We start from the raw sequence: 26,084 nt of genomic DNA on the forward strand, positions 1-26,084 counted from the left end.
GATATATACCCAGGAGTGAAATTGCTGGATCATATGTTAGTTCTATTTGTGATATGCAGTTGGTTGAATCCGCAGGTGCAGAACCCGCGGATACAGAGGCTGACCATATATCTTGATGTCTCTCATAAAATGGAACTGAGGAATTTCCTTGTCATTTCCTATGCTTCCATGATGCTCCACTGCGATCTCCTGAGATTTTAAGCACCTTGAAAGCCAAAGACACTACATCATGAGAATGATTAAAACTAAAGACCGATCACCCTAAGTGCTGGTGCTGGCAAGGCTGTGGAGCACTGGAACTCTCTGACACTGTCAGGGGGAGTGTATACTAGCACAGATACTTCTGAAAACAGTTTGGCAGTTTCTTAAAAAGTTAAACATACATTTATGATCCATTCATTCTACTCCTGAGTATTTACACAAGAGAAATGAAAGCACATATCCATACAAAGACTTGTACACGAACATTCATAGCAGCTATTCCTCAGGGCCCCCAACTGAAAACAACCCAAATGCCCATCAACAAGTGAATGAGTAAGCAAATTATGATATAGTCATACAATGGATACTACTCAGCAATAAAAAGAAATGGACTAATGACAGACGTTACAACAGGGACAAATCTCACAAAAATTACATTGAATGAAAGGAGCCAGGCAGAGAGAGAGTACATACTGGATGAGTCCATTTCTATAAAATTCTAGAAAATGCAAAATAGAGTGACAGAAGGGTTGCTTGGGGCAGAGGTTGGAGGGATGGATTGTAAAGGGGCACAAGGAAGCATTTGAGGGTGATGGAGATGGTCATTTCCTAAAATTGTGGTGAAGGTTTCAAATTAAACACCATCAATATATGTGGTTTGTTGTACAGCAATACCGCCTCAATAAAACCTGGAGGGAAGATCTTTCTCTCTGAGAGAGGGAGGGAGCGTACCAGCTAGTCAGAGACAAGAACTAGAATGACTCTCTGGGCTCAGGGCTGCCCACTGACCCCCCCAATCCATTCTCTGGGGAGATGGGTTAGCAAATGAGTTTCCCACTGTTCCTGGAATCCTCCCCAAGCCGGCTCTGACCTGCCTCAGGTGAGCTGAAGGGAAGGAGCAGCCAAGAGGCTGAGCTGGTGTCCATTTCCCACACAGGACAGCCTTGTCCCAGCAGGACGAGCTCACAGCTGCCCTGTCTCAGATCTTGCCCTCTGTCCTGCAGGCCAGGTGGCTTTGACCTTCAATAACTCTTTTTCACCTTTCTGTTTTTTGTCTTTGGGGGAGGGGGGCAGGGATAGGGACAAAGAGGCTATGGTATCTCTAAGTTAGACTCTAAATCTGAGGGGAAAGGGACTGTGGTATTTGGGGCTCTTATTAGCTCAGGGCCACACATACAGATCTTCTCCAAGAAGCCTGCAGGGATACCTTTCCAGGGTGCTTCACATACCAGGGAAAGGCCTAAATCCAGACTGGCCACTGAATTTTTATCTGCTGGCAGAGAAAACAAAATATGGCCTACTACAGAGCACTTCCAGCATGGCCTCTGGATCGGAGAGGCTGTAAGACCCAGGGGGCAGCAAGACCTGGGAGGTGGGAGGACACTTTCCCCCAAGGTAGGTGCTGTATGAAGGGCACAGAGCTGGAGTGCAAGGGGAGACAGGGTCCATGACCAGAGGATGCGCTCTCCAGCCCATCCTGCTCCAGCCCCTGGGATCACTGCCTTCGACAGAGGGGCAGCTAGGCAGCCCTGGCCTTGGCAGAAGTCCCCAGGAGTGGGTTCAGGGACCCCAGTACTGGAAATGCAGAGATCGCCTTTCTCTGGGCTGCAGTGGCCAGGGAAGCAGGCTGCCTCGGGAGAGTTGAGGAATTTCCTGTCTTGCACAGACTTGAGGCTCAAGGACAAAATGTTTTCACTTGTCCAGAGCCCTCCCTGTCCCCGCCTCTCTGCAGTCTCAGCCAGAGTGCCCAGCTTCCCAGAGCTCCTTGCAGACAGGTTCTTATTCCTGGGCCCTGAGGGAGCATCAAAAACTCTAGGTCTCTTTCCTTCAAGCCAGTGGCAGCTCTTCCTTGGTCCCCACCCTCTCTCGGGTCTTCCTACTGCCCGGTTTGTCCTGGCCTGGGGCTTCGGTAAAGCCAGGTCACCCTACAGGTCTAAATGCATATCTGTGCCTCTCTCTCCTAGGAGGGCGGCCTGGCACTGCCTTCCACGTGGCAGCTCACTGGTTCTCTGAAAGTTGCGGAAATGTAGGATCTGAGGTCAGGTCCTCTTCTTGGGTAAGTCACTGCCTCTCTCTGAAGCCCAACTTCCTCATCTGTATTTAAAGTAATAACAGTATCATCACAGGACCCGGGGTTTTTAAAGAGATAATACGTGAAAATACTTTGTCCGACTATCTGTCATCAAAGGTCGCACTGGTGGGAGGCTGGCACAGGGGTGGACTCACACCTACCCACTTGGGCTTAGCTACTTGGTGGGCTCCTCAGCAGAAGAGAACAGAGACTGAGCCCTTGCCCCAGGATTACAGGATTTGTGACCTGAGGCAAATGCTGTTAGGAATGCAAATGTGTTGCTTAAAAAGATCATGGATATATATAAAGTAAATTGAGAACAAACATTCACTGCCCTCCCTCAGGAGAGAGATGAGTAAGGATGACTGAACTGGTGGGACCTGCCCGGGGCAGCACTTAGTTCCAACCTCCCCCAAGCCTCTGACCTGTTCTGTCCTCCCCAAGGCCCCACAGCAGGAACAAAGAGAAGAGGGAAGTGACTGGGAGAGAATGTGCAGAATGAATCTGTATTCAGACCTGCCACTGGGGGTCATGTGGGACTAGAGCTGCTGGGAATCGGGGGAGTGAGTGGCTGTGTCGTCCCCAGCGTTCAACCACCCCAGAGTATTCACAGGGAGAGAAAACCAACCCCCTACAACACTCTGGGCTGGGATTCAGGGGCCAGTGAGGATCGCAGTTTTAGGGCAAGCAGCTTCCTAATTCAGATCCTGAAACCCCAGCCCCAACCCCGCCGCCCCCTTACTGGTAGAGAGGCCAGAAAATGTTCAGGTGAAGTGACTTGCCCAGGTCCCAGAGACAGTTACAGGCAGACCTGGAGCTCACACCCAGGCCTCCTGACGGCAAGGCCAAGATGTTCCAGAGGCCGTCTCTTCCACAGGAGCCAGCCACCTCCAGCGGCGCCTGTGCTGAGCTCCCCATGAAGGCAAATGTCTTATGTGGACCCCGATCCTACCCTTGACAAAAGAGAAAAACTAGTGCAGAGCAGGGAAAGCCAGGTGAAAAAGGCAAGGTGTGTGTGTTTCATTTAATTCCAAAGCCACACAACTTATTCTGGCTCATCTGTGGCCGACAGACCATGTATCAGTTTATGCTCACCGTCCTGCGCACTTAGCTAGAATAAGAAGAGACAGATGGAAACAGGTGCTGTGAACTCATAGCTCTAGCCACGTGACCTGAAGCAAGTTCCCCAACCTAAGCTCAGTGTTCCCTCCTCTAAACTGATACGAATACGGTTACCAACTATTGACGATTATGCAATAGTGATATGGGTGACACATATATCATCAGTATAGCGCATGACAAACACTGCAGGGTTTCAGATGATTCCAAGAAATAACAGTAAAACAGCTACAAGAATATCTGGCATATCATAAGTATAAGAATAAATGTTTTGTGCCTTTCCTAACCCAACTGACTTTTTTTGGTTGGGCAAGCTCAATTTGACAATAACTATGATGAGAAAAGTCTCTCAAATCAGGATCCACATTTGATCAGGCAGAGATCTGAAAGGTGTCAGCTGCCACTGAGATAACGTTGTAACAATTCCATATAAAGTTCAGCACTTGGATTCTAAAGGACTCTAAAGGATGTTTGCAGCTCATTCAGGGTTATCCTTAACAACTCTGAGGTCGGGCAGATTGTGCCCTCATTTTACCGTGGACAGAGCTGAGGCTCAGGGAGGGAAGCTGGCTTGTCCTAAGATGTCGGGGCTGACATGGCCAACAGGGTCCTGGCCTGGACGCTCCCCTCTACCACCCTGAGAACAAAAGCTAGTCACCCAGATTCCACGGGAACTTTCTGTCACTGTATTCACACCCAGAGTTCTCCTGGAGATGTATCTTCTGGGGTTGTGCCATAGCAGTCATCCGGCCCAGTCCTGGTTTGAGGCAGGCGTAGGTGGGCCAGGGTCTGAGGTGAGAGGCCCCCAGCAGCCATGGCACCTCAGGGAACCTGAACCTCCTTCACTGGGTAGGGGTGGGCGCTGGCTGTGGCACACCAATAGCAAGGGTCCCTGGGACCCAGTGACAGGCTCGCTACCCAGCTCAAATGGGGCCAGACTAAACATACCCAGGTTTCGCCTGCAGCTGTGCTTCCTGCTGCTCTGCTGACCTTCCTGGAGTCCAGGAAGGCCCAGCCTCCGCGATTTACTAGCCTAGGACTAAAGATCTGAAGTGGGCTTATCTGTTGCTCTGGTTCTTGGCCAGCTGGCCAGTGACCCTCCACTCACTCACAGACTCTGCCGTTAAACTGAGCAGCCAGGTACTGGGTGCTCTGTTTCATTCTGAGGGAAAGCAAAGGATCAGTCCTGCCCTCCAATGGGAAAGACAAGAACTGAGATTAAGAATGCTAATAAGCAGTTATGGACAAGTGAAAATAATGCCCCGTAGACTAAAGCTGTAGCATGACTTGAGAAAGGGGAAGAGGAGCCTGAGGAGAGGAGGGAGAGAGGGGGATGTGGGAGGGGGATGGAGGAAACAGGAAGGAGAGAGACACACAGACCCTACAGCTCAACAGACCCCCGAGTTTTCCCTCCTTGGCCATTTTTGCACTGTTTTAACTCATCAGAAACTGTTTTTGAAGGCAGTTCCTAGTCATAAACTTAAACAATCCTTGCTCTGAGGAAGCAGAAGTATCAAACAAAGGACTTCCTGGAGCCCCAGAGCAGCAAAGTAGAAAGCCCTGGGCTGGGCCTAGAGCTGGCAGCCGGGCTGTTGTGGCAGCTGATTTGACCTCTGGGCATTGTTTTTCTTCATCTACAAAGTGGAGTTAATTCAAAAATGGAAAGTGGAGGACAGAGCCCACCCAGGCCCAAGATCAGCTCTCAGCCCAGCTCCAGCTCATGCCTTACCAAAGATTCTGGGCCTGGGCCTGGCCCTCATACCCACCTGGAGTCTCAGCCCTACTCGCTGCCTTGTGCTGTGGAACAATACAAACAGTGTCATGACACCAGACTGAAATAAAGGCAGTTTATTTTCTGCTTGGGAGAGAAAAAAAAAAAAAAAAAAAAGGAAAATGGATTGTGGTGGGAATTAAATAAAACAAACCAGCTTTTCTAACTGATTAGATTTTGTCTGTCAAAACAATGTTGTCATTAAAAACACTGACTGACAGTGGTCTTAGTTTAAAGCACTTACTGCTTTAACTGGTAAACCCAATATTCGATTTTGAAAAGCTCTTATTTGGAGAGTTAAGTACACACACAGCAGGCACTCTTTGCTACCTTTCTCATTAATTCTTATACAGTCATCTGTATAATCCCATTCCTCAAACCTGCAGTCTCAGAACGAGACTCTCTGACTTCTCTTGGGCTTGAAATGAAGAATCCCTCAGCCTCTGTCCTGGGGCTGGTGTGATCTCAGTGTCTCCCTCTACACTCAGTAATTCTCCTTTTCTTCCCGCCTGAGTCCCTCCTCTCTTTCTAAGGGTTTAGCAGGAAAAACAATTCTGAATTTCTCCTTAGAAGCATTTTCCCCACCTGTCAACTTTCAGTAGCCAACCTGATTCTCTCTAAAGCACCCCAAGTTTCTGGAGCTGAATTTGCATTAAATACACGTGTTTACACATTGAATCATTTGCCTGGAAAATGGCCTCAGCAGGCTCCCAGCTCATTCAAGACTTGTGTCAGATTAAAACAAAAAATTATGGAATGTTCCCTTTAAAGTGTGTAAATAGATGACACAAATATGAAACAGAGACAGAATGCTGGTATGAAGTATCCTACCACCTAAAGAGCTCCCCAGCACTCCCCACTAGAGGGACCACCTCCTGTCACAGCCTCCTACCAAGTCCTGCTGTCAGAGCCTCAGGCTGTCTGTCAGCAGCTCCCCTACTTCTGACACAGGCACCCCTGGATCCACGGGGGTCACCAAATAAAAGTGGACATGGAACAGTGGCTCTCCCCTACTTCCTAACATCCCTCCCCCACACCCCTCAGGCATGCAGACACAGGACCTCTTGAAAATGCATAGTTGGGGGAGGAAAAATGACTGCCTTTATCTCAGATCTACTGACGATTTTCCTTAAGCTTTGAACCTGAGCTATTTCACTTACTCATAAAAATACAAAATACCATTCCAACAGCAAATCTGATTCACTCCAAACCCTGTTATACTATGGAAATTCAGTAAATCACCAAGTGAGAGGTGGTGGCACAATCCTCCCTTCTTCCTTTATTTGGTGCTCAAAATCCAGCAGGGTCTAGGGATCACCGTCTAGCCTCCTCCTTCCCCTGCATTCCAGGACTGCTGACTCTAGAGGACTCAACAAGGAAGGTGACCTTCACCCAGCTGAAGTGAGGCCCACCCGCTCCCCCATGTGCAGTGCATTTATGCACAGTGCAAATCTCAGGGGACGCCTGCCACCTCTCTTCCAACAGAAGCCCATCTCCTAACCAAATCAACCTACTTGAAGAGTCAGCAAAAAGTCTACTTCTGTGGGCATAAAAAGAGATCCCCCCATAGCCTTGTTCTCTCTTTTGGCTCCTCTTCTCCCCACTGACTTCTCCAGAACCTAGGAAGCAAACGAGAAGACGGGGCAACGAAAAGGACAGGAAACAGTTGCTGTCTGACACCCCCAGGCCTCTCAGCAGTAACGACAGGCTTGCTGCCTGGCAGGCAGGGATCACTGCAGCTGCAGCCTTCTGACTGCCTTAGAAGTTCTCCTCAAACTCTGAACAAAATGGTACGGCATCCAAACCAGCCAATGTCCCCTCCCGATGCCTGCTGGAGGCCTGCCCCCCCGATGGAAAAGACAAGGACGGAGATTAAGAGTGCTTAGAAGCAAATAAATGCTAGGTATGAGCTGCAGAGGGCTGTGGAAGTAGGCAGTGATACCGCTGTAATTGTCCGATTAGTAAAATGGGGCTCCAGTTCCCTGACCTGGACACAAATGGACAGACAATTGCTCAGCAGGACTTCTGGGACAGGAAGGACCCCATGGAGCACACCACCATGTCTGTGGTATCAACTTACATAAAGCTAAAGTACTGGTTATAAAATAATTTAACATTTATTTGCTGGCCTTCTTAGAATTTAGAAGACTTTCAACAGATGTCGTAGGTGGACTAAGGTTCTTGAAAAAAACAAACAGAAAGACAAGTTAAAACTGATGTTCATCCTTCTGCTTCAGTAAATTTCTCTTTAGCTAACATAAGTGTTAAAAATGTTTTCAAGGGGTGGGAGGGATGCTCAGCGGCAGAGCAGGTGCTTGGCATGCACAAGGTCCTGGGTTCAATCCCCAGTGCCTCTGTTAGGGGGAAAAATGTTTTCAGTGTTTTTAAGCTCATGGTGGGGAAGGTCCACACCTGACACCAACTGGACAGATTCTACAGTGTCCAAAGGACCTGCCAGTGTCTTCCAACCAAAAGGGTGGGAGGCTGTCAGGGCTCAAAGCTGCCCCACAGAGGGCTTGTCACTCATCTGAAAACCAAATGAACTTCTGATGCTTTCACTGTCCAGTGAGCGGCTGACTTCCCTGGTGCCTGGAGCTTTCATTAGGGGCTCTTGATCAAAACAAATACTCTAATAAACAGGCTCATTAAATTTTGTTTTTTATTTCAGAAATCAGGTTTTGTTTTGTTTTGCTCTTTGTTTTTTAAGTCACCCACATTTTATGTCCTTAGGTTGCTTTAAGTGGCCCAGCTGGCTTTCAGTTAAATAAACAAACCATTAGGCTGAGACTCTATGTTAAAATGGGCACAATTAGCAGGTTAATAAATCTAGTCACTTAAGAATTTTAGCCTTGACAAAGATACTCCAGGGGGAGATAAATTAAAATAGCCTAAAGAAGCCCCCACTACCATCATGAGTCAGTGCAAATACACTGAGCTATTTACACTCCCTCAGATCTTCCTGGGTCCTGCAGGAATTTAAATTAACCCTCCTTTAGGCTCTGTCCTGGGTCAGCAGGGAAGACTTTCATTGCCTGTTTACTACTGGGGGCTTTTTTTCTTAGCATGGGAGGAGGAAAGAAGGCATATTTGCTGGGGGGCTCTTGAGAACTGGCCTGTGAGTTCGCTGAGTGGTCCCATGAGCCCTGAGCCCCAGGCAAGGGAGGAGTTGGAGGCAACGCCCCTGCACTCCTGGGGAGACTTACCCACCTCACTTTCTGTTTCATGAATTCACTGAGCACACACCCACAGAGCAGGCCCTGTGCAATAATGAATAAGACATGGTCCCTGCCTTCAAGGAGCTTATAATCTGGCAAGGGAGACAGTCAAGCAATTAGAGTAAAAATTCCCAGTTAGAATAAAACGCTTTCTCCTCAGCCCTAGAGTCCTGCACCATGTCGCCCAGCCTCTCTGAACTCATTCTCTACTGCTTGGTCCCCCACTCCCTTTGCTCCAGCCTCACCATCGATGAATAGGCTGACCTTGTTCCCAGCTCAGGGCCTTTGCACTTGCTGTGCTGCCTGCCTGGAGCACTCTTTCTCCAGTTCTCTGCTCAAAAGGTGTCTCCCCCATGAGGTTTCCTCCATCAGTCAGCTAAGAAAGCATCCCTTCCACCCCCTCTCTATTCTCACTGTCTTAATAGCACTTGTCAGTATTTGGTTAAGCCAGGTGTGGGTGACTACCCATCTCTCCAGCAGAATGTAAACGCCATGAAGGCAGAACCTGTCTGTGCTGTTCACGGCAGCTTCACCAGAACGACGCCTGGCTCAGTAAAGACCTGTTGATACCTAAGCACAGTGATAAGGGACGCACAGCTGGTAAGAGAACTCATCCCAGAGGAAGTGACACCTGTGGGAGGAAGTCAGCCAGATTTCGGGAGGAAGGGGTTACACAGGAGAGAAGGCAGAGAAAGAAGGGGAAAGAGGCCGCAGAACTCCCGTCAGAGTGCCAAGCCAGCAATTTCTGGATGATTGCAAAACCCTGGCAAAAGGATAAAGAGGTGAGAAAGAGTACCCAAGTCTGGCCTTCAGCAAAGTGCAGCTGAGCTCTCTTCCAGCAAGAGCTGCCCTTGAACCTGTTCCTCCTGGAAACCAAACCAGGGAGGGAGAGGCGTGGCTGCATGGCGCCCTCTTGTGGCCAGAGCTCCCAGAACGGGGCGCTGGAGACCGCGGCTTCAGTGTCTGGCCCTACGGCTCCCTTCTCTGATTCTCTCTTGCCCTTACCCAGACCAAATGAACACACAAGACAGAAAAACAACCACCCACTGTGGCAAAGGTGATCCTTTGGTGTGGCCGCTGCTTAGACTTGGCCATTTGGACGATTTCATTTTGTCTAAAGGTCAGGGCTGTGTTGGACAATCGTCATGCCAGCCCACACTCACTGAGCACTTTCCACATTCTGAGGATGCTTGCCTGTTTGTTAAATCAATCCTCACAGCACTGGGGGTGACTGTCAGTGTCCCCACTTCACAGAAGAGGCACTTGAGGTGGGGAGAGCTGAACAGGGCTAGGGAGTGGTGGGCAGGACCCACACCATGTGGTCTGCTCCACATCCATGCTCCAGCCATGGCCCGGTGCCACGCAGAGAGGACAGAAAGGCCAGGCCTGGGCAGCTGAGGGAGAGGCCAAGACAGTGGTCGGTACAGAAGGGGACAAATGCCCCTGCAGTCACTGCTGCCCCTGGAGCTGCCGAGAGACTGGAGCCAAAGAAGCTGCCAATAAAGTCAGAAAAACTCCACAGCTGAGGGTGGTGTGGGACGTGGCCTGGAGCCTCCCGGGTTGCCTTGGGGCACGGAGCCAGGGGTTTCACTGTGCCAGGCTCGGCCTACCCGCTCCCGGCACAGATAGCCCCGGTGCTGCCGGCCCGAGCGCGTGGCCAAGTCTCTCAGCCTCCCTCACCATTTATGGTATCTGAGCCTCTGTTTGGCCTTCATAGGCCAGTAAATCCCCACACTGGGAGGGGGTTCTCACTCACACAGGGCTGTTCTCAGAGTAGATCCAAGTGGCTCTGGCCGAGTTCTTGCCGGGGACCTCTCTGTTTCTGCTTTAAAACATGATTGGATGGGCTGTCACTCAGGTCCCCCACCTCCCACAGACCTGGGGGCAAGGATGTGATAGCCCCAAAGTCTTCCTGATCCTTCATCTGGGGACCCACCTCCAGTAGGGCTGTTAGCTCAGCTGGGTCTCTTCAATCCAGTCTAAACATGGGCAGCCCAGGACAGGCTCTGGATTAGTGGGGGGTGGGCTGGAGCCAGCAGGGGGTCTCAGACCACAGACCCATCATGCACCTCCTGGCTCTCTCCACGGCTATAAGCTTTGGCAGAGGCCACGCAGACCTCCGAGGCGGGGGGGCCCTGCTGGGAAGGTAGGAGTGGCTCCCCGGCCCGATCTGTTCTCCTTTCCTCTTGAGTATCATTACCACAATCTCCCCAGGCCCCTCAACGAGCCAGGAGAGAGATCTGTGAGGAGAAAGGGGATGGAGTGTAAACCAGAATGCTGCGACCCAAGTGGGGAGGGGTGCCAGTTTCCAGGTGTTGACTCCTTGCCAGGCACTTCAGAGGAATCAGAGAGTCTGGGAGTGTGCCCCGCCTTGGCAGAAAGCCTCCCTGAGCCAAAGGCAGCTGTGCTCTCCATCAGTGCCATCCTCTATCCCTAGAGGGCGACACTGGGACCAGGGGACTCGCACTCTGGAGAAAGGTAAGGCGAAGGGATGAGCAGGGGCTTGGAGATCTGGGTTCGAAAGGCGAGCACGGCCCACTAGCTTGGGGTGCTTAGGCAAGTTACACTGACTTCTTGAGACCTCCAGACCCTCCGTGTGAGGCAGGAAGAGCACTGCCCCCCACCCCTGCCCCCCACCAGGGCTCTTGGGGGACAGAACCCTGGGGGACAGAGTGAGGAGACCTGCCTCCTGCTAGTCTGCCGGCAGCAGGGCATGGCGCACCCGGTCCAAACACCCAGGCCCCAGTCACATGCGGGAGCTGGGGGCCCAGGCCCGGCTGAGGGTGGGGAGTCAGGCCCACCTGAACACCCTTCCCCAGCACTGTCACCACACCGGCTGATACCACAGCGCAGACAGATCTGTCTTAAGTCTGTGGCTCCCCCTCAACTTCCTGGGACTAAGTGCTTGGTGCTGATAAATAAATGACCATGATAATTCAATTGCTGGACACCAGGCTGGTGATGTATCAGAACAAGCCTGGGTAGAGGGGAGGAGCAGGGGCAGAAGGAAAAGGGGGACAGACTGTGACCCTCTGGAAGCTTCAGTACCAGCACTTGTAGCCCAGTGTCGCCCAACACATGGGGGGTCATTTGTGAGAGCTCAGTTCCTATGGGGATATGTCGTCTTTCAGTGTGTGTGGTTTCCTGCTTACCAGACTGGGAGCTTTTTGAGCTAAGAAAGTCTTTGCCTCTTTCCCCTGCATCTTCCGGCAGCCCCGGTGGGGTGAGGGTGTGGGGTATTGGACTCATGTCCATCTCCCATAGCAGAGCCTGGTTACTGTGAGCCCCCGGAGGGCATCGCCTCCACCTGCCTGCCTTTAGGAGCAGTACCCTTTCCCCAGAGCAGATGTGTTTGTAGGAAAGATGCTGCTAGAGAGGTGCCCAGAGGCTCCTACCTCGGACAGTGACCCGGGCGCTGCAGGACACCTGCCCCAAGGTGTTCTCGGCCAGACAGGTGTACATGCCGTCGTCCTCCGGGAGGGCATCCTGGATGTGGAGCTCAGCCACACCAGCCTCGCAGGTAGAGTGAGCGTACTGGATGGGCTGCTCTGTGGAGGGAAGCACAGGGAGGCTCAGGCCAGGAAGCACACGGTGGTGGGGATGGGAATCCTATCCTCAGCAGGGCTGCTGTTGTCATGACGCTGCTGTTCCCCATATTTGCTCAGGACCCTCCTGCCCCAAGCTAGCTGGACAAAGGCTTGAAGGGTCCAGGGGGGAGAAAGAGACAGGTGCTAGGGAGGTGAAGGAGAGGGAGAGATTGTGTGGGGTGAAGGAGCGAGACTGGGGCTGGGAGGACTTGGCAGAGAGATTTTGGAGGCATTTAGAATGAAGGACAAGAAGGGACATAGTTCTGTGCATTTTGTTTAAATAAAGAGTCCCCAAATCCACATCCTAGATTTCACAGAATTCTGAGCCTGGAAAGAATCTTAACAGGGTCATCTGGCCCATAGCCCACTCCCCTAGACTGAACATGAGGCTCCTGGCTCCTTTTAGATGTCTCTAGAAACAATCATCCCATTTCCCACTGTGGATATGTATCAGAGGCAATTGTGCACCCTCAACCTGATGCTGCAATGAGTACATTTTAGGATTCATAGAACAGATAAACACAGGGAACTAAAAACGACTCTGGCCCCTTCTTCCAAGAGACCCTTGCATGAGAGGCCCTTTATTCAGGTCACATAAAATCCTTTGTGGAGATAGAAGTGTGTGCTATGAAATTCAGTGGTTTCCTTAATGCTGTATGTTCCTGGGACTTATCATTCCAGGATGTGGGCTTTCATTTCCAGGAAAAGAAAAAATCTCATTACTGAAGATTCTGGCCTTAGAGCAGGAATGTGACTGTTCACCATATAGGAAGCAACTGTCAGTTTCTTCCTTTGTCAGCCCCAGGATCCTGGTTTGCACTTCATAAAACTGGGGGTGCACAGTGGGAAAGGGACAAAGTACAGAAAGAGGCCCTCTCCCTGCAATGCAGTGTTTTCTTCTGCACATAGCAACACTTCACGTCTCCATGACAGTCTAGCAGAGCCTGCCAAGCAAGCCATAGGGCCGGAGGGGAGAGATTCCACTGGCCTGACTGCACTTCATAAAAGTGGGGCTGGGGGCTGGGAGAGCCAGGGGACAGGGGCCAGCTACTGAGAGGACTGGACACCGTTCTGTGTGTGTATGTGTGACTGTGTGTGAAAATGACACCCTAAAACCTCTCCTCCTTGAGAATACCAGTACATTCCATAACTGCCGTCAAAGTGCCTCTAAGGTCGAAACTTGTGCCGACAAGCTGTTTGAGAGCTCTCCTTTCACTGGAAAATGACTCATATCGGTCCACAAGCAGGGGGTAGAATGGTGGCCCCAGAAAGGAGCTCTTGGCCCAGGGCATTCAGAATTGGGCGACACAGAATGCCCAGCTCCAAGACTGGTAAGACCAGAGGGGGAGGCCAAGGGTCCCTGATTTGTGCACGATCGCCCTCTAGTGGGGAGAGTGTGAAAATGCCAAGATTCACCAAGAATAAGAATGTGGGTTGCTTTTCAGTCTGGAGAGGTATAGACCACAGGTCAGCAAACTTCTGCTCGTGTGCCAAATCCCACCTGCAGCCAGTTTTTGTATAGCTGGAGAGCTAAGAATACTTCTACATATTTTAAATGATGGAAAAAAATCAAAGGGATAATATTTCATGACATGTGTGAAAATTATATGAAATTCACATTTGTATTCATAAATAAAGTTGTATTGCAACACAGCCACACTCACTCACTTATGTATTGTCTCTGGCTGCGCTTTGCACAACAACAGCAGACTTGAGTAGCTGTGACAGAGACTGTGGCCTGCAAAGCTGCAACTGGCCTTTTATAGATAACCTTTCTTGACTCCTGGTCTGAACACTGAGCCAGACAGAAGGGAAACGCTCTTACTCAGATCCATGACTAGCCTTAACATCCATGCTTTGTTCCAGCATCCCCTCAATCATGGGATCCGACAGGAGCTCTGTCCATAGTGAGGGGGGAGCAGAGGGAGACCCCAATTCTCACCTCTCTGCCCAAGAAGACCACACTGAGGAAGACTCCAAGACATCTTCTCTCACTGACTGAAGGTCATATTTCTAGCAAAGTCTAAGCAAACTATATGGATGAGGTCAATGGCACAGAAATGACTGAGGGCTATTTGGTGCACAGGTAACAGGTCGCTGCTCCCTTAAGGAGCCTATTCCATCAGCTGTGAGAGCTGGCCAAGACCCAAACCTTCTATTCCAGCCCATTTCCTCACCAATAAAGAAGCCGACACCCAGAGAGGTAAAGTGGGGTGTCCAAGATCATCCAACCACCCAACCAACCAAATATCCTTGTCTCCTACTCCTGGCAGATTTTCCTGCATCCTCTGTGCGGATCCCCAAACAGACCCCGCTCCATTACATCAACTGTATGGACTGTTCTCAGTTCTAATAATAGAGTTCTCCCATACTTTTGGAATGGAAAGACTTCTTTTAAAAAGAGAAGGGTTATAATATATAATAATTATTTTTTAAAGGACTTGGCAAAAAAGAGTTGGCATGTCTCTATAGGATTTTAACATTAAAAAGAATTACTGCTCTATGAACCCCCCAAATCACCTGCCACTAAATCAAAGGCAAGATCCCATAAGCAACTGCTACTGTGGTTCATTAATTTATTGGTTTATTTTTTCATTTATTCACTCAAAAATATTTGTTGAGGGCCTACTATAAGCCTGTCATATAAAAAGGAACTAAATTGCTTGTGCACCTATGTGCCAGGCATCTCATTAACTGTCTTATATAAAGGATCTAATTTAATTTTCACAACTGCCATCTGGAAGGCATATTGTGCAGAAGAGGAGTGGAAGGCTCAGACGGGAGTAAAACTTGTCCAGTGTCCGTGGCCAGGGGATAGCAGACTCCCAGGTCCCATGCTCTCTTTGGACCTGTGCTTCCTTCTTATGCATAAATGGTTTAGAGTGATAAGTGGGGAAGTCAAGTGAGAGTGCAGGCAGGGCCAAAGGGCCTGGGGGGCTGCAGCTGCAGGAACTCACCATTGAGCAGCCAAGTGATTCGGGGCACTGGGATCCCCTGCACCGAGCACTGCAGCACGAAGTCCTGGCCCTCAACGACGGCACAGTCCTTCAGGACACTGGAGAACGAGGGGGCCACATCCTTCATTGTTAGCCCTGTGAGTGCAAAGAACAGACAGGCTGTCTCAGGTCACAGCTGGCTGGTTCTGGTGACTGACTGCAGACACCTCACTGCCCTGGGTGCCCAGGGCTTCCTCGGAGGCCTGGCTTTGCCTTACCCATCATCACACAAGGAAGCAGGCAGCACCCCTGCTGTAAGGACCTGAAGCCTGAGGCAGAGGGACTGGCAGGGGCCTTTCTACCGTCACCAAACACCCCAGGTCTGGGGGTGCTCAAGACCTGGGCCAGCCTCCTCTCCTCTGAGACACGGGTGCCCTTCATCTTGTCTTGACTTTCACTACCCTGGAGCATCCCCAGAGCACCTTCTTCCCCCTTTCTTAGTCCTATTCTATTTTCTGGTGTCTTTGATTGTCTTTAACCTATCCCATCCAACCCTGCACATGCTTATGAATATCTTCTTACTTGTAGAGACCACATGTCCACTGGTGAGGAAGTTTCAACTTTAAATAATTAGAACTTTTTTCCAACTCCTGACAAAGACTCATATAGGTTCTAGTCTTCCAACCTAGGCCAGTGGCTCAGAGCCACCGGGGGCCTGGGACGATGCGTTACTAAGTCCCCCCGGGATCCTGATGAACATTCTAGCTGAGAATCACCAGGCTGGACTTTTCCCAAGCCTTCTACATCAGTGAGTCAGGGAGCATCTTGTACTGGGGACCATAATTAACAGATGGATAATCTCTTCTACATGGTGCAGAAAAGTCAAGGTGGCTGACAGTTGAGAAAAGGCAACTATATTTGGTGATTAGAAGACATCTCACTGGTGCCTTTCAAGAGAAATTATTCAATACAGTGATGAGGGGGAAACTACATTAAACTGCAAAGGTTTAAGGGCAAAAAAAAAAAAAATACTGGAAGGCTTCCTGGGTACTTTTCTAGGTGTGACTGTGACAATACCATGAGATTGCTACCTTTGGCTCCTTTTACTGCTGAAGTTAAAAAAGTTTTGAACGTTAATTTTGTAACCTGTAACCTTGCTGAATTCTTCAATCAGTTGCATTTCTCTACACTAACGATGAATCAACAGAAAAAGAAAGTAAAGAAACAATCCCCTTTAAAATAGCACCCAAAGTAATAAAATATCTGGGAATAAATCTAAACAAGGAGGTGAAAGAATTATACACAGAGAACTATAAACCATTGATGAAGGAAATTAAAGAAGACTTTAAAAAATGGAAAGATATCCCATGCTCTTGGATTGGAAGAATCAATATTGTTAAAATGGTCACACTGCCCAAGGCAATCTACAGATTTAATGCAATCCCTATCAAATTACCCAGGACATATTTCACAGAACTAGAAAAAATCATAATAAAATTTACATGGAACCATCAAAGACCTAGAATTGCCAAAGCATTACTGAAGAGAAAGAAAGAGGCTGGAGGAATAACTCTCCCAGATTTCAGACAATACTATAGAGCTACAGTCATCAAGACAGCATGGTATTGGTACAAAAACAGACATATAGACCAATGGAACAGAATAGAGAGCCCAGAAATGAACCCACAAACTTTTGGTCAACTAATCTTCGACAAAGGAGGCAACAATATACAATGGAATAAAGACAGTCTCTTCAGCAAATGGTGTTGGGAAAACTGGACAGCAGCATGTAAAACAATGAAGCTAGAACACTCCCTTACACCATACACAAAAATCAACTCAAAGTGGATCAAAGACTTAAACATAAGACAAGATACAATAAACCTCCTAGAGGAAAACATAGGCAAAACATTATCTGACATACATCTCAAAAATTTTCTCCTTGTAGAAATAAAAGCAAGAATAAACAAATGGGACCTAATGAAACTTACAAGCTTCTGCACAGCAAAGGAAACCATAAGTAAAACAAGAAGACAACCTATGGAATGGGAGAAAATTTTTGCAAATGAAACCAACAAAGGCTTGATCTCCAGAATATATAAGCAGCTCATACGACTCAATAATAAAATAAACAACCCAATCCAAAAATGGGCAGAAGACCTAAACAAGCAGTTCTCCAAGAAGACATACAAATGATCAAAAGGCACATGAAAAAATGCTCAGTATCACTAATTATCAGAGAAATGCAAATCAAAACTACAATGAGGTATCACCTCACACCAGTCAGAATGGCCATCATTCAAACATCCACAAATGACAAACGCTGGAGAGGCTGTGGAGAAAGGGGAACCCTCCTTCACTGCTGGTGGGAATGCAGTTTGGTGCAGCCACTATGGAAAACAGTGTGGAGATTCCTCAAAAGACTAGGAATAGACTTACCGTATGACCCAGGAATCCCACTCCTGGGCTTGTATCCAGAAGGAACCCTACTTCAGGATGACACCTGCACCCCAATGTTCATAGCAGACTATTTACAATAGCCAAAACATTGAAAAAGCCTAAATGTCCATCAACAGGTGACTGGATAAAGAAGAAGTAGTATATTTATACAATGGAATACTACTCAGCCATAAAAACCGACAACATAATGCCATTTGCAGCAACATGGATGCTCCTGGAGAATGTCATTCTAAGTGAAGTAAGCCAGAAAGAGAAAGAAAAATACCATATGAGATCGCTCATATGTGGAATCTAAAAAACAAACAAACAAACAAACAAAAACAAAGCGTAAATACAGGACAGAAATAGACTCATAGACAGAGAATACAGACTTGTGGTTGCCAGGGGGACAGAGGGTGGGAAAGGATAGACTGGGATTTCAAAATTGTAGAATAGATAAACAAGATTATACTATATAGCACAGGGAAATATACACAAAACGTTATGGTAGCTCACAGAGAAAAAAATGTGACAATGAGTGTGTATAAGTCCATGTATGACTGAAAAATTGTGCTGAACAGTGGAATTTGACACAACATTGTAAAATGATTATAAATCAATAAAAAATGTTAAAAAAAACAAAATTATACCAAAAAAATTGTTTTTAAAGATTTTTTGTTTGTTTTGAGAGGTAATTGGATCCATTTCTTTATTAGTAGTTAGCTTTTTTTTTAAATGGAAGTATTGTGGGGATTGAACCCATGACCTCATGTATGCTAAATACACACTCTACCACTGGGCTATACCCTCCTCACTACAGATGAAGTTAATAATTTCCCCTAGTCAGTGCAATGGTGAAGCGAGGCTTCACACCCAACTCTCTGACTCTACATCCGTACTTCCTCCTCCAGACCAGAGCTCCCCTAAGGGGAGAGCGGGAAGTGGGAGGGCAGATGCAAGTCAGAATGATGATGTATCTGAACGGAGCTGGTACTGAGGGAAGGGATGGACAGCCTATCTGGACATGTGTGGGGAGGCACCACCTCCACCCCTTTCCCCTGGCTGGCATCAAATTCCCTCATCAGGGAAATGCCTTTGGGAGTCACCGAAAACAATATGGGCTTTTGTGTCAGACCAACATGGATTAGGAATATGCTATTTTTTACAAGGCATGAGACCTTGAACAAGTCACATGTAGTGTAGTGAAGTGACACTACAGCTCAGTATTCTTCTTTGGAAAAGGGTGTAACCCTAACAATCACCTAAGACTGTTGGGATAACTAAATGGAACCCTGCAAGTAAAGCATTTAGCACAAAGCCTGGCACATTGAACAGGCTTTCGGTGGGGTGTTAGCTGTTATTATCAGGCGGAAGTTGTGCATGGAGACTGGGCTAGCAGCAAGTTTTGGGGTGAAATACAGTGGAGAGATAACAAGAGAATTTAAGGGGGCAGTGAAGCAGAAGAAAGATTTTTTTTCCTCTTTATTTTCAGCCAAGGGAAGACCAGAGCATGCTTGTAGGGAGGAGAAAGAGGCCTTGAGATAAGAGGTGTGGGGAAGATTGAAGAAATGGTGAGAGAGGAAATCATTATCAGACCCGGTCTTTGTGGTGATGGAAAGAGAAGTCTTGGTAAGGGAACCAGGCAACTCTCCTGCAGTGCTAGGGAAAAGGAAGCAAGAGGCGTCAGAGGACCTGTGTCTTGTGAAGGCTTCTGCAGGCGTTTCAGCACAGCTAAGGAGAAAGGAAGTCCAGGAGGAGGACTTCTGGAACCGCAGACTAAGGAGTAAGGATTAAGACTAAGGCAGACTAAGGACTAAGTCCGCTCTTCCAGACGAGCAACAGGAACACTAGCAAAAATACTCGATGTCAGCTTTCTCAAAACTCTGCAGATTCACCAAAGGCTTGCAGCACTCTGAGGAGCCTTCATGCAAAAACAAACAAACGGCTGAATCTTGGTAAGAACAGTGAGCTTCGTGGCATGCCCAATTCCTGCTCCTGTGTCCCAGCTCTGTGGGAGCTTTAAAAGCCAACATTGCCTTTCACCCCCAACTCGCTGCAGGTACAGCGTATACACCCAGCTTCCCTTTAATAACAATAGCTAACACTCCAACCAAAGCCTGCTGGTTTTTACCCTTTGGTGGACACGATGCCATGTGAGTCCTCTGTCTTAACACAGAGCCCTGGATGCTGAGGCTTGATTTCCTGGACCTGGGACCTCTGCCTAAAGGCACTCCCACCTCCAAAGGCATGGATAATATTTCTGGCAAAGAAACTAACAAATGTAGTAAAATTCCCAATTAAGAAGTGAGTCAGCACTATGCAATCAAAAGCAAGACTACTTCTCACCCTTCCCTGTGGATCTCCAGTTTCTCCTCCTAGAAGTAACCTATGGACCCTTCCAGAAATGTCTATGAAAACACAAGCATCAGTTTGCATTATGTACATAGATTTTTTTTTCCTTCAATGCAAACAGTCTATGATAGACATGGCCCTCTCTGCTCTTGGCTCATCCCTTGTACTAACATATCTTGGACAGGTTTCACCAGCAGAGTCCCCAGGTCAGGCACATTTGTTCCACTGGCTGCATGATGTTCTACTGTGTGGATGAACCAGTGAATTCTTTTCTTTTTTTCTTTCTTTGAAATATTTATTTTGGCAAATTTCAAACACACACAAAAGTAGAGAAAGCAGTACAGTGAATTGTCAAAGACCTGTTTCTCAACTTTACTAATAGCCTATCTCATTTCATTTTTACCCCACTGAGTCCCACCAAACACAGATTATTTCTGAAGCAAGTATCAAAAACCATATCATTTTGCCAGTAAATAACTTATATCTCTAAAATATGTGGACTTTGAAAAAAAAACCCACAAGATTTAGCATCACATCTTAAAAATAGCACTAATTCCTTTGTATTGAATATCTTGTCAATGCTCAAATTTTCCTGATGTTCTTATAAAAAAATTTTTAAAAAGGTGTCTCAGTCAGGATCCATGCACAATCCATGTATTGCTGTTGTTAGTGTCTCTTACATGCCTTTTCACTGAAGTTTCCTACAGGTTGTCCCCTCCTTTCCTTTTTGCTTACAATTTACTTGTTCAAAAAGTAGGTGGTTATTTGTTCCACAGAGTTTCCAAAAGCCTGCAATTTGCTGACTCCACCCCTGTGGTTTCATAAGATCCTCAGTAGTATGACACGGGTCTAAGGCCCCTATATAGCATCAAAAGTGAGGGGGAAATTTTATAGAGAGGCAGATAGGTGCAAGGCTATTTAACACAGCATTACAGTAGTGAAAAAATGGAAACGGTCTAAACAATCTAAATGGAAACAACAAGGCCATGTCTAAACATCATTCTATGAACTATTTTATGGCCATTAAAAATCATGTTCTCAAATAACATTAAAAATACAGAAAGAAATAGTATAGAAAGATGCCTAAGTAACACGAGCAGATTAGAATGGTAAGCAGGGTACAAATAGCACGATGCCGATTTTGGTTTAAAACCCGAAAACATCATTCATTTCTGAGTCATAAGATTATATATTGTTTAAATTCCTCACCATGAGCAATAATGCATTACTTTTATAAACAGATACTACAATAAACCCAAAAGATGCAGGAGCCCACATCATCTCTCATACTCTAAGTGCGTCCATTTGGTTCTCTGCAGTCACCAAAGTGAGTCATGGCACCCTCGGACAGCTGAAGAACCTAGAACAGGGAGTGGGCACCGGGCGGGGTGTGGGGCCTGGGCAGGTTTATTTTGAGGTGATTCTGATGTGAACTCCTCACTGGGAACCACTGTCCTGGAGCAATGACTTTGGCCTTGGCAGGCAGGTGGGGACGATGTTTCTGCCAGGTGGCACACCATGGGTGGGGGATTGCAAGAGAGGACACTTGTGTGGTGCATGACGCACCCCCGAAAGTCCTCCCACACAAAAGCAAATAAACAAGAAAAAAAAAAGAATAAAAATTTTTTTAAATTAAAAAAGAAGAAGAAAACCAAAACAAAACAAAAAAGAAAGTCTTCCCACAGAGAGTCAGGGTAAGGAAGGTACTCACTTCTCACCAGGAGGGTCCAGCTGCAGGACACCTGGCCTCGGACGTTGGCGGCTGTGCAGGTGTAGTTCCCGCTGTCCCTTGCCCGGGCTCTCCGCAGGCAGAGGTATTGGGAACCCCCGTCTTCATAAATCTCAATGGTGCCTTCTCGTCTCTTCACGGGGGCACCGTCCAGGAACCAGGTCACTTCGGGCTTGGGGATCCCTGAAACTACAAGGCCAGATGAAGGACATGAGGCCCCTGAGAGTGCCTGTAGGGCAGACGGCAGGGAGGGACTGAGCCCGAGGGAAGAGCTCAGTCTGGTGCACAGCTGCCCTCCCACGTGAACCTCTTTCTTCCCCTCTACCCTCTGCTCCACATCCCTAAGACACAGGCAGGGTCCTTGAGGAGGAAGGTTACAGGGGTGACAAGCCAGTTCTCCAGATCGGCAGCTGAAGGGAGGAAACAGAAGGAGACCCTGCGGCTTGTTTTGGTGGAGGTGGTGATGATGGGTTTCCCCTGTAGGGTAGTCAGAATTAGGGCTCAGGGTCGATGAGTCTCCAACCCTGAAAAGTGGACCACTGCTGGGTGCTTCTCCAGAACAAGGGGCATTATTAGACTGAGTCCTTCCTGATGGGAGACCCCTTCCCAGGGTGGGGGCCCTAGTCCGAGGGGATGGTGGATATGGGAGGCTCAGATCACTGTGCTGAAGGAAGGGAGTGACCACCCGGGGCTACCATGTGGGTGCCAGTGACCTCAGGTAGCTCTCCTCACCTTCACACTTGAACTTGACTGTTTGATCTTCACTGACTTCCTGGCTTTGGGGCTTGCTCTCAAATCTGGGGGCTGTTGTGTCCCTCTGGCTCTCTGTGGAGATCCTCCTGGGGGCAGCCTTGCTCACGACATCTTGGCTTCCCAGGCCAGACTGCCTGGTGGTGAGGGCGGCTGGCGGGGGAGCTGCGGGCCTCTCCCTCTCTTCTCTGGATGGAGAAAGTGTGCCTGAGACTGGTGCTCTCGGTTCCAGCTGGACTTTGGCGGCCTGCAGGGTGATGGTGCTGGAAGTCTGCAGGACGGGGGGCCTTGGGGCCTTTCTGGGTGAGTCCCCAGATGGCTCCAGCTTGGATTCCTGCAGGGGTGGAGGCCGGCTACTTGTGGCCCAGACAGGGGTGCTGGAGTAGTTCTTACTTCCACCTGCAGCCTCTGGGCCGTCCGGTTTCGGCCCCTGAGTGATTCCGTTGGTCACTTCCTTACTGATGTCGGAATTGGCCACCTTTGTTCCTCTCACCAGCGACCTGTTTGGTGGTGGTGGTGGTGGAGAAGGGACAGTGGGAAGAAGGAGGAACAGAATGATCACCTGGTTACTCATCACAAGCACAGACTCCAGGGATCACAAAAGCCCACAAATCAAAAGAGAATAAGAGAGAAAGTCTTTCTTTCTTTCATTTTGCTCAGTTTCCAGCCGGAAAACAAGCAGCCATCCTCGTTCTTCCCAGTCCCTCATCCTCAATCCAGTGTTCCACTTACACTGATTACATCTGCCCTCCTCTCCACAAGGGCCACGCTGATTAAGACACGCGACCGGTTTTCCCATCCACACTGGCCCTCTCTCACCCATGTTCCACACAGCAAGCACAGCCCATCTTTTAAAAACATAAATTGAATCATGCCATTTCAAGCTTAAGGATTTCCAACAGCTTCTCCACTCTATTAAGAATAAAACTGAGCTGCTCAAGATGGCCCACAGGGTCGCCCTGTGAGAGCTGGCTCTTCTGCTGCATGGATGTTGTAAGACCCCATCTCCGTTGCCTGCCAGGCTGCGGCCACACGGGGTTCTTCGGGCTCCACAGCCACCTCTCACCTCGCCACTTGCACACATGCAACCCCTCTGTTTGGAACCCTTTCTCCCTTCTTCACCGAGTTCATACTACTCCTCATAGGCCTGAGCTCAAACACCAAGCTTGCAGAAAGGGGCTCTCTGTCCCTCTGTTCTAAATTAGCACTTCTCATAGAGGCATCAGAGTTTGTAGTTATGTTTTGTGAGGCTCCGTTTAAGGCCCTTCTCCACACCAGACATCAGCTCACCACACACACCCAGCATCTTACATGGAACCTCACATTCAGGAAAGGAAGCTTCTGATGAAGATGTGCTGGGTGAGCAGGGGGATTCTGGCCTTGAACGTGGAGGGCATCCTTTGCCGAGCAGAGTGCTCTTCCTGATGACGGCTAACTAGCACAGATACTGAGCAGAAGCTGAGAAAGATGACAGCACTGAGTCTGCTAGAGTCTCAATACCGATGGCAAGTCTGACACAGAAACTGGATGGCGTGTTACGACAGGAAAACAAAACAAAACACCCCAAATAGAGCAATTCCCCACCAATAGTCAGTTTCCCCTCCCTATAGGACAGCTCAGAAATTCAGGGCATTTCTCAGTTATAATCCCTCTTCCCTTGCAGAGCATTTTGATTTGGAAACATGATCATCACAAAGCTGACACATACCTGTTGGTACTGTCCAAACCTGGAAAAGGGGAGAAGGCAGAATGACCATTAGTAGGATGCTTTATACACCATGAGCAGAGAGGGGCAAGATAACAGCCTCTCACTTCTGACGGAGTTCTGGCCTCACAAGCTCTCACTTTCCCCATCACTGATGGTCTCCCCCCTTCTCTCCTTTCAGCTTCCCGCTCCTGAACTTCTTGGGTTAACTGATAAACTCCTCTGAACCCTGGAGACACGGCCAAGCTCCCAGCGCTGCCCTGCGCCCTTATGGTGTCCTCTGCTGCCCTACCCTGAGCATGGGACCTCCCTGTCTCTAGTCCATAGGAGGAAAAAAAAACACTCAAGGGGCAAACAAAAATAAATATCGACTGAAAACTTCAAACCCAAACAGTGTACCTTGCATGTGGCCCTCAAAAGAACCCCTCATAGCTATCATTTTTGACAAATACCTGCTTTAAAAATGTACAGGATAAGTATAATTTTATTTAGTTCTTTAAAGAAAAAACATACAATATCCCATGTATTTTTTCCCTGCTACATTATTTTTTTTTAATTTTATCATGGAAAATTTCAAAATACACAGTAGTACAGAGAACGATATAACAGACACTGAAAGCCAACACCCAGATTAGGAAAATACCAGCATTTTGCCAATCTTATCTATCCCTTTTTGTTTTGGTTTTTTGAGGGGTTTTTCTGGGAGTATTTTTAAACGAATCCCAGGCAACACACCATTTTGTCATTAAGTGCCTCAGAAGGGAACAGTTCTTTAATTCAGTGCTGGGGCAAGTAAAGGGAGAGTGACTAAGACACTTCTCTCGATGACTGACGACAGCAGGTCCTGAGCCCGCAGTGAGTTGTGAAGTCAAACTCTTTGGTCAGGCCCAGGGTTTTCCCCTTAATGGTGTACAATAAAAGGGAAAACACCAGCATGTGCTGCCCATAATACTACTCAGGATTGTTTCATGAGACTTATTTCAGTTAAATATGTCTTTATACATATGTATGTTGCAATGTAGAATAAATTTGTTTCTGTGGGTTGTGAAAACACGTGGGCTGAAAGTGGTAAAGAGAACAAGGAGGGATATTTTCTGAGAAAGGAAGGAGACAGGGAAGAGAAAAATCATAGAAGAAACGAGGGTAAGGAAGGAGGGGGAGACAGTGAGGGTGGCTTCCCTCCCTGATCCCCACGTCCCACCCTGCTCAAGGTTCCCGCTCCAATGAAGTGGCATCAATCTCCTTCTCCATCCACACCTCGGTATTTCCAGGCTGGACCAAGGAGAATGTAAGGAGGACACATATTCAGAGAGATTTCAAGAAAGGAGTTGTCTGGGACTGATGACTACAGCAAGGAGAAGACAGGGGTCAAAAGCGATGCTGAAATGTCCAGTCTAGGGGAGATGAAGACCTAAGCTGAGGGAGCACCTGATTTGAAGGCCAAGGTGGATGACAAATTTAGGCAGGTTAAATTTGGGGTGATGGTAAGATAGTAGCAATGTCCACTCTTCCGAAAGTCAATTAGAGATATAAATAAAAAGGGGTCTGAGCAAGAAGGAAAGGCTGAAGACAGGTGTAAGGACACAGGAGAAGCACCTTTCTCCGTGGCCGTGTCTGTGCTGCTCGCCCACTTCCCTTCTGATTCAAGACCCTGCCCCTGAGGACACATGGGTATGTAAGCACAACACGTGGAACACACAGATGCATAATGAACAAGAAGCTCCTCCAGGGAGGGGGTCGCCGGGAATGGACTGCCCTGCACTAGCCCTCCCTCCACTTGATACCTTGGATGGAGAGCTCAGCCGACATGGAAGCTTTCCCCGACCCATTCACCACCAAGCACGTGTACACGCCCACGTCATCTCGGCTGACCTCGTGGATTTCCAGAACTTGCATCCCATTCTTCTCAGACATAGACACACGGGCACTGGGCTGCAGGGGGATGTCTCCCTGTGGATGGCAGAGAAACTGCTCACCTTCTGGCTCAGTCCTCCTACCTCCTGCCAATCTAACTGGGAAAGACACCAGGCATGGACAGCAGGGCCCTCTGCTCTGGGCCCTGACAACACACTCAGAGAGCAGCCTTAGAGCAACTCAGGGGCCCTGACTCAGTGTACGTATGTGCTGTGGAGTTCAGTCCAGCTTAGAACAGGTGTATGGACCCTGTTTCAAAGGAGCCCTAGCTGGAGGGGGAAATCCTACCTTCCTC

The 26,084-nt window shown here is 48.3% G+C and overlaps 1 protein-coding gene across 1 annotated transcript in view; it reads right to left on the reverse strand.

Annotated features, from left to right (window-relative positions):
- The window catches only part of MYLK (myosin light chain kinase), a 150,936-nt gene that overhangs the window by 71,797 nt on the left and 53,055 nt on the right, over positions 1-26,084 (reverse strand). Inside the window, 6 exon segments of the mRNA XM_032481411.1 lie at positions 11,773-11,925; positions 14,922-15,056; positions 21,403-21,609; positions 22,153-22,670; positions 23,879-23,897; positions 25,660-25,825. Coding sequence (XP_032337302.1) covers positions 11,773-11,925; positions 14,922-15,056; positions 21,403-21,609; positions 22,153-22,670; positions 23,879-23,897; positions 25,660-25,825 — 1,198 coding nt within the window.

This window comes from Camelus ferus, chromosome 1 (genome assembly GCF_009834535.1).
Source record: "Camelus ferus isolate YT-003-E chromosome 1, BCGSAC_Cfer_1.0, whole genome shotgun sequence".
Classification (NCBI taxonomy): domain Eukaryota; kingdom Metazoa; phylum Chordata; class Mammalia; order Artiodactyla; family Camelidae; genus Camelus; species Camelus ferus.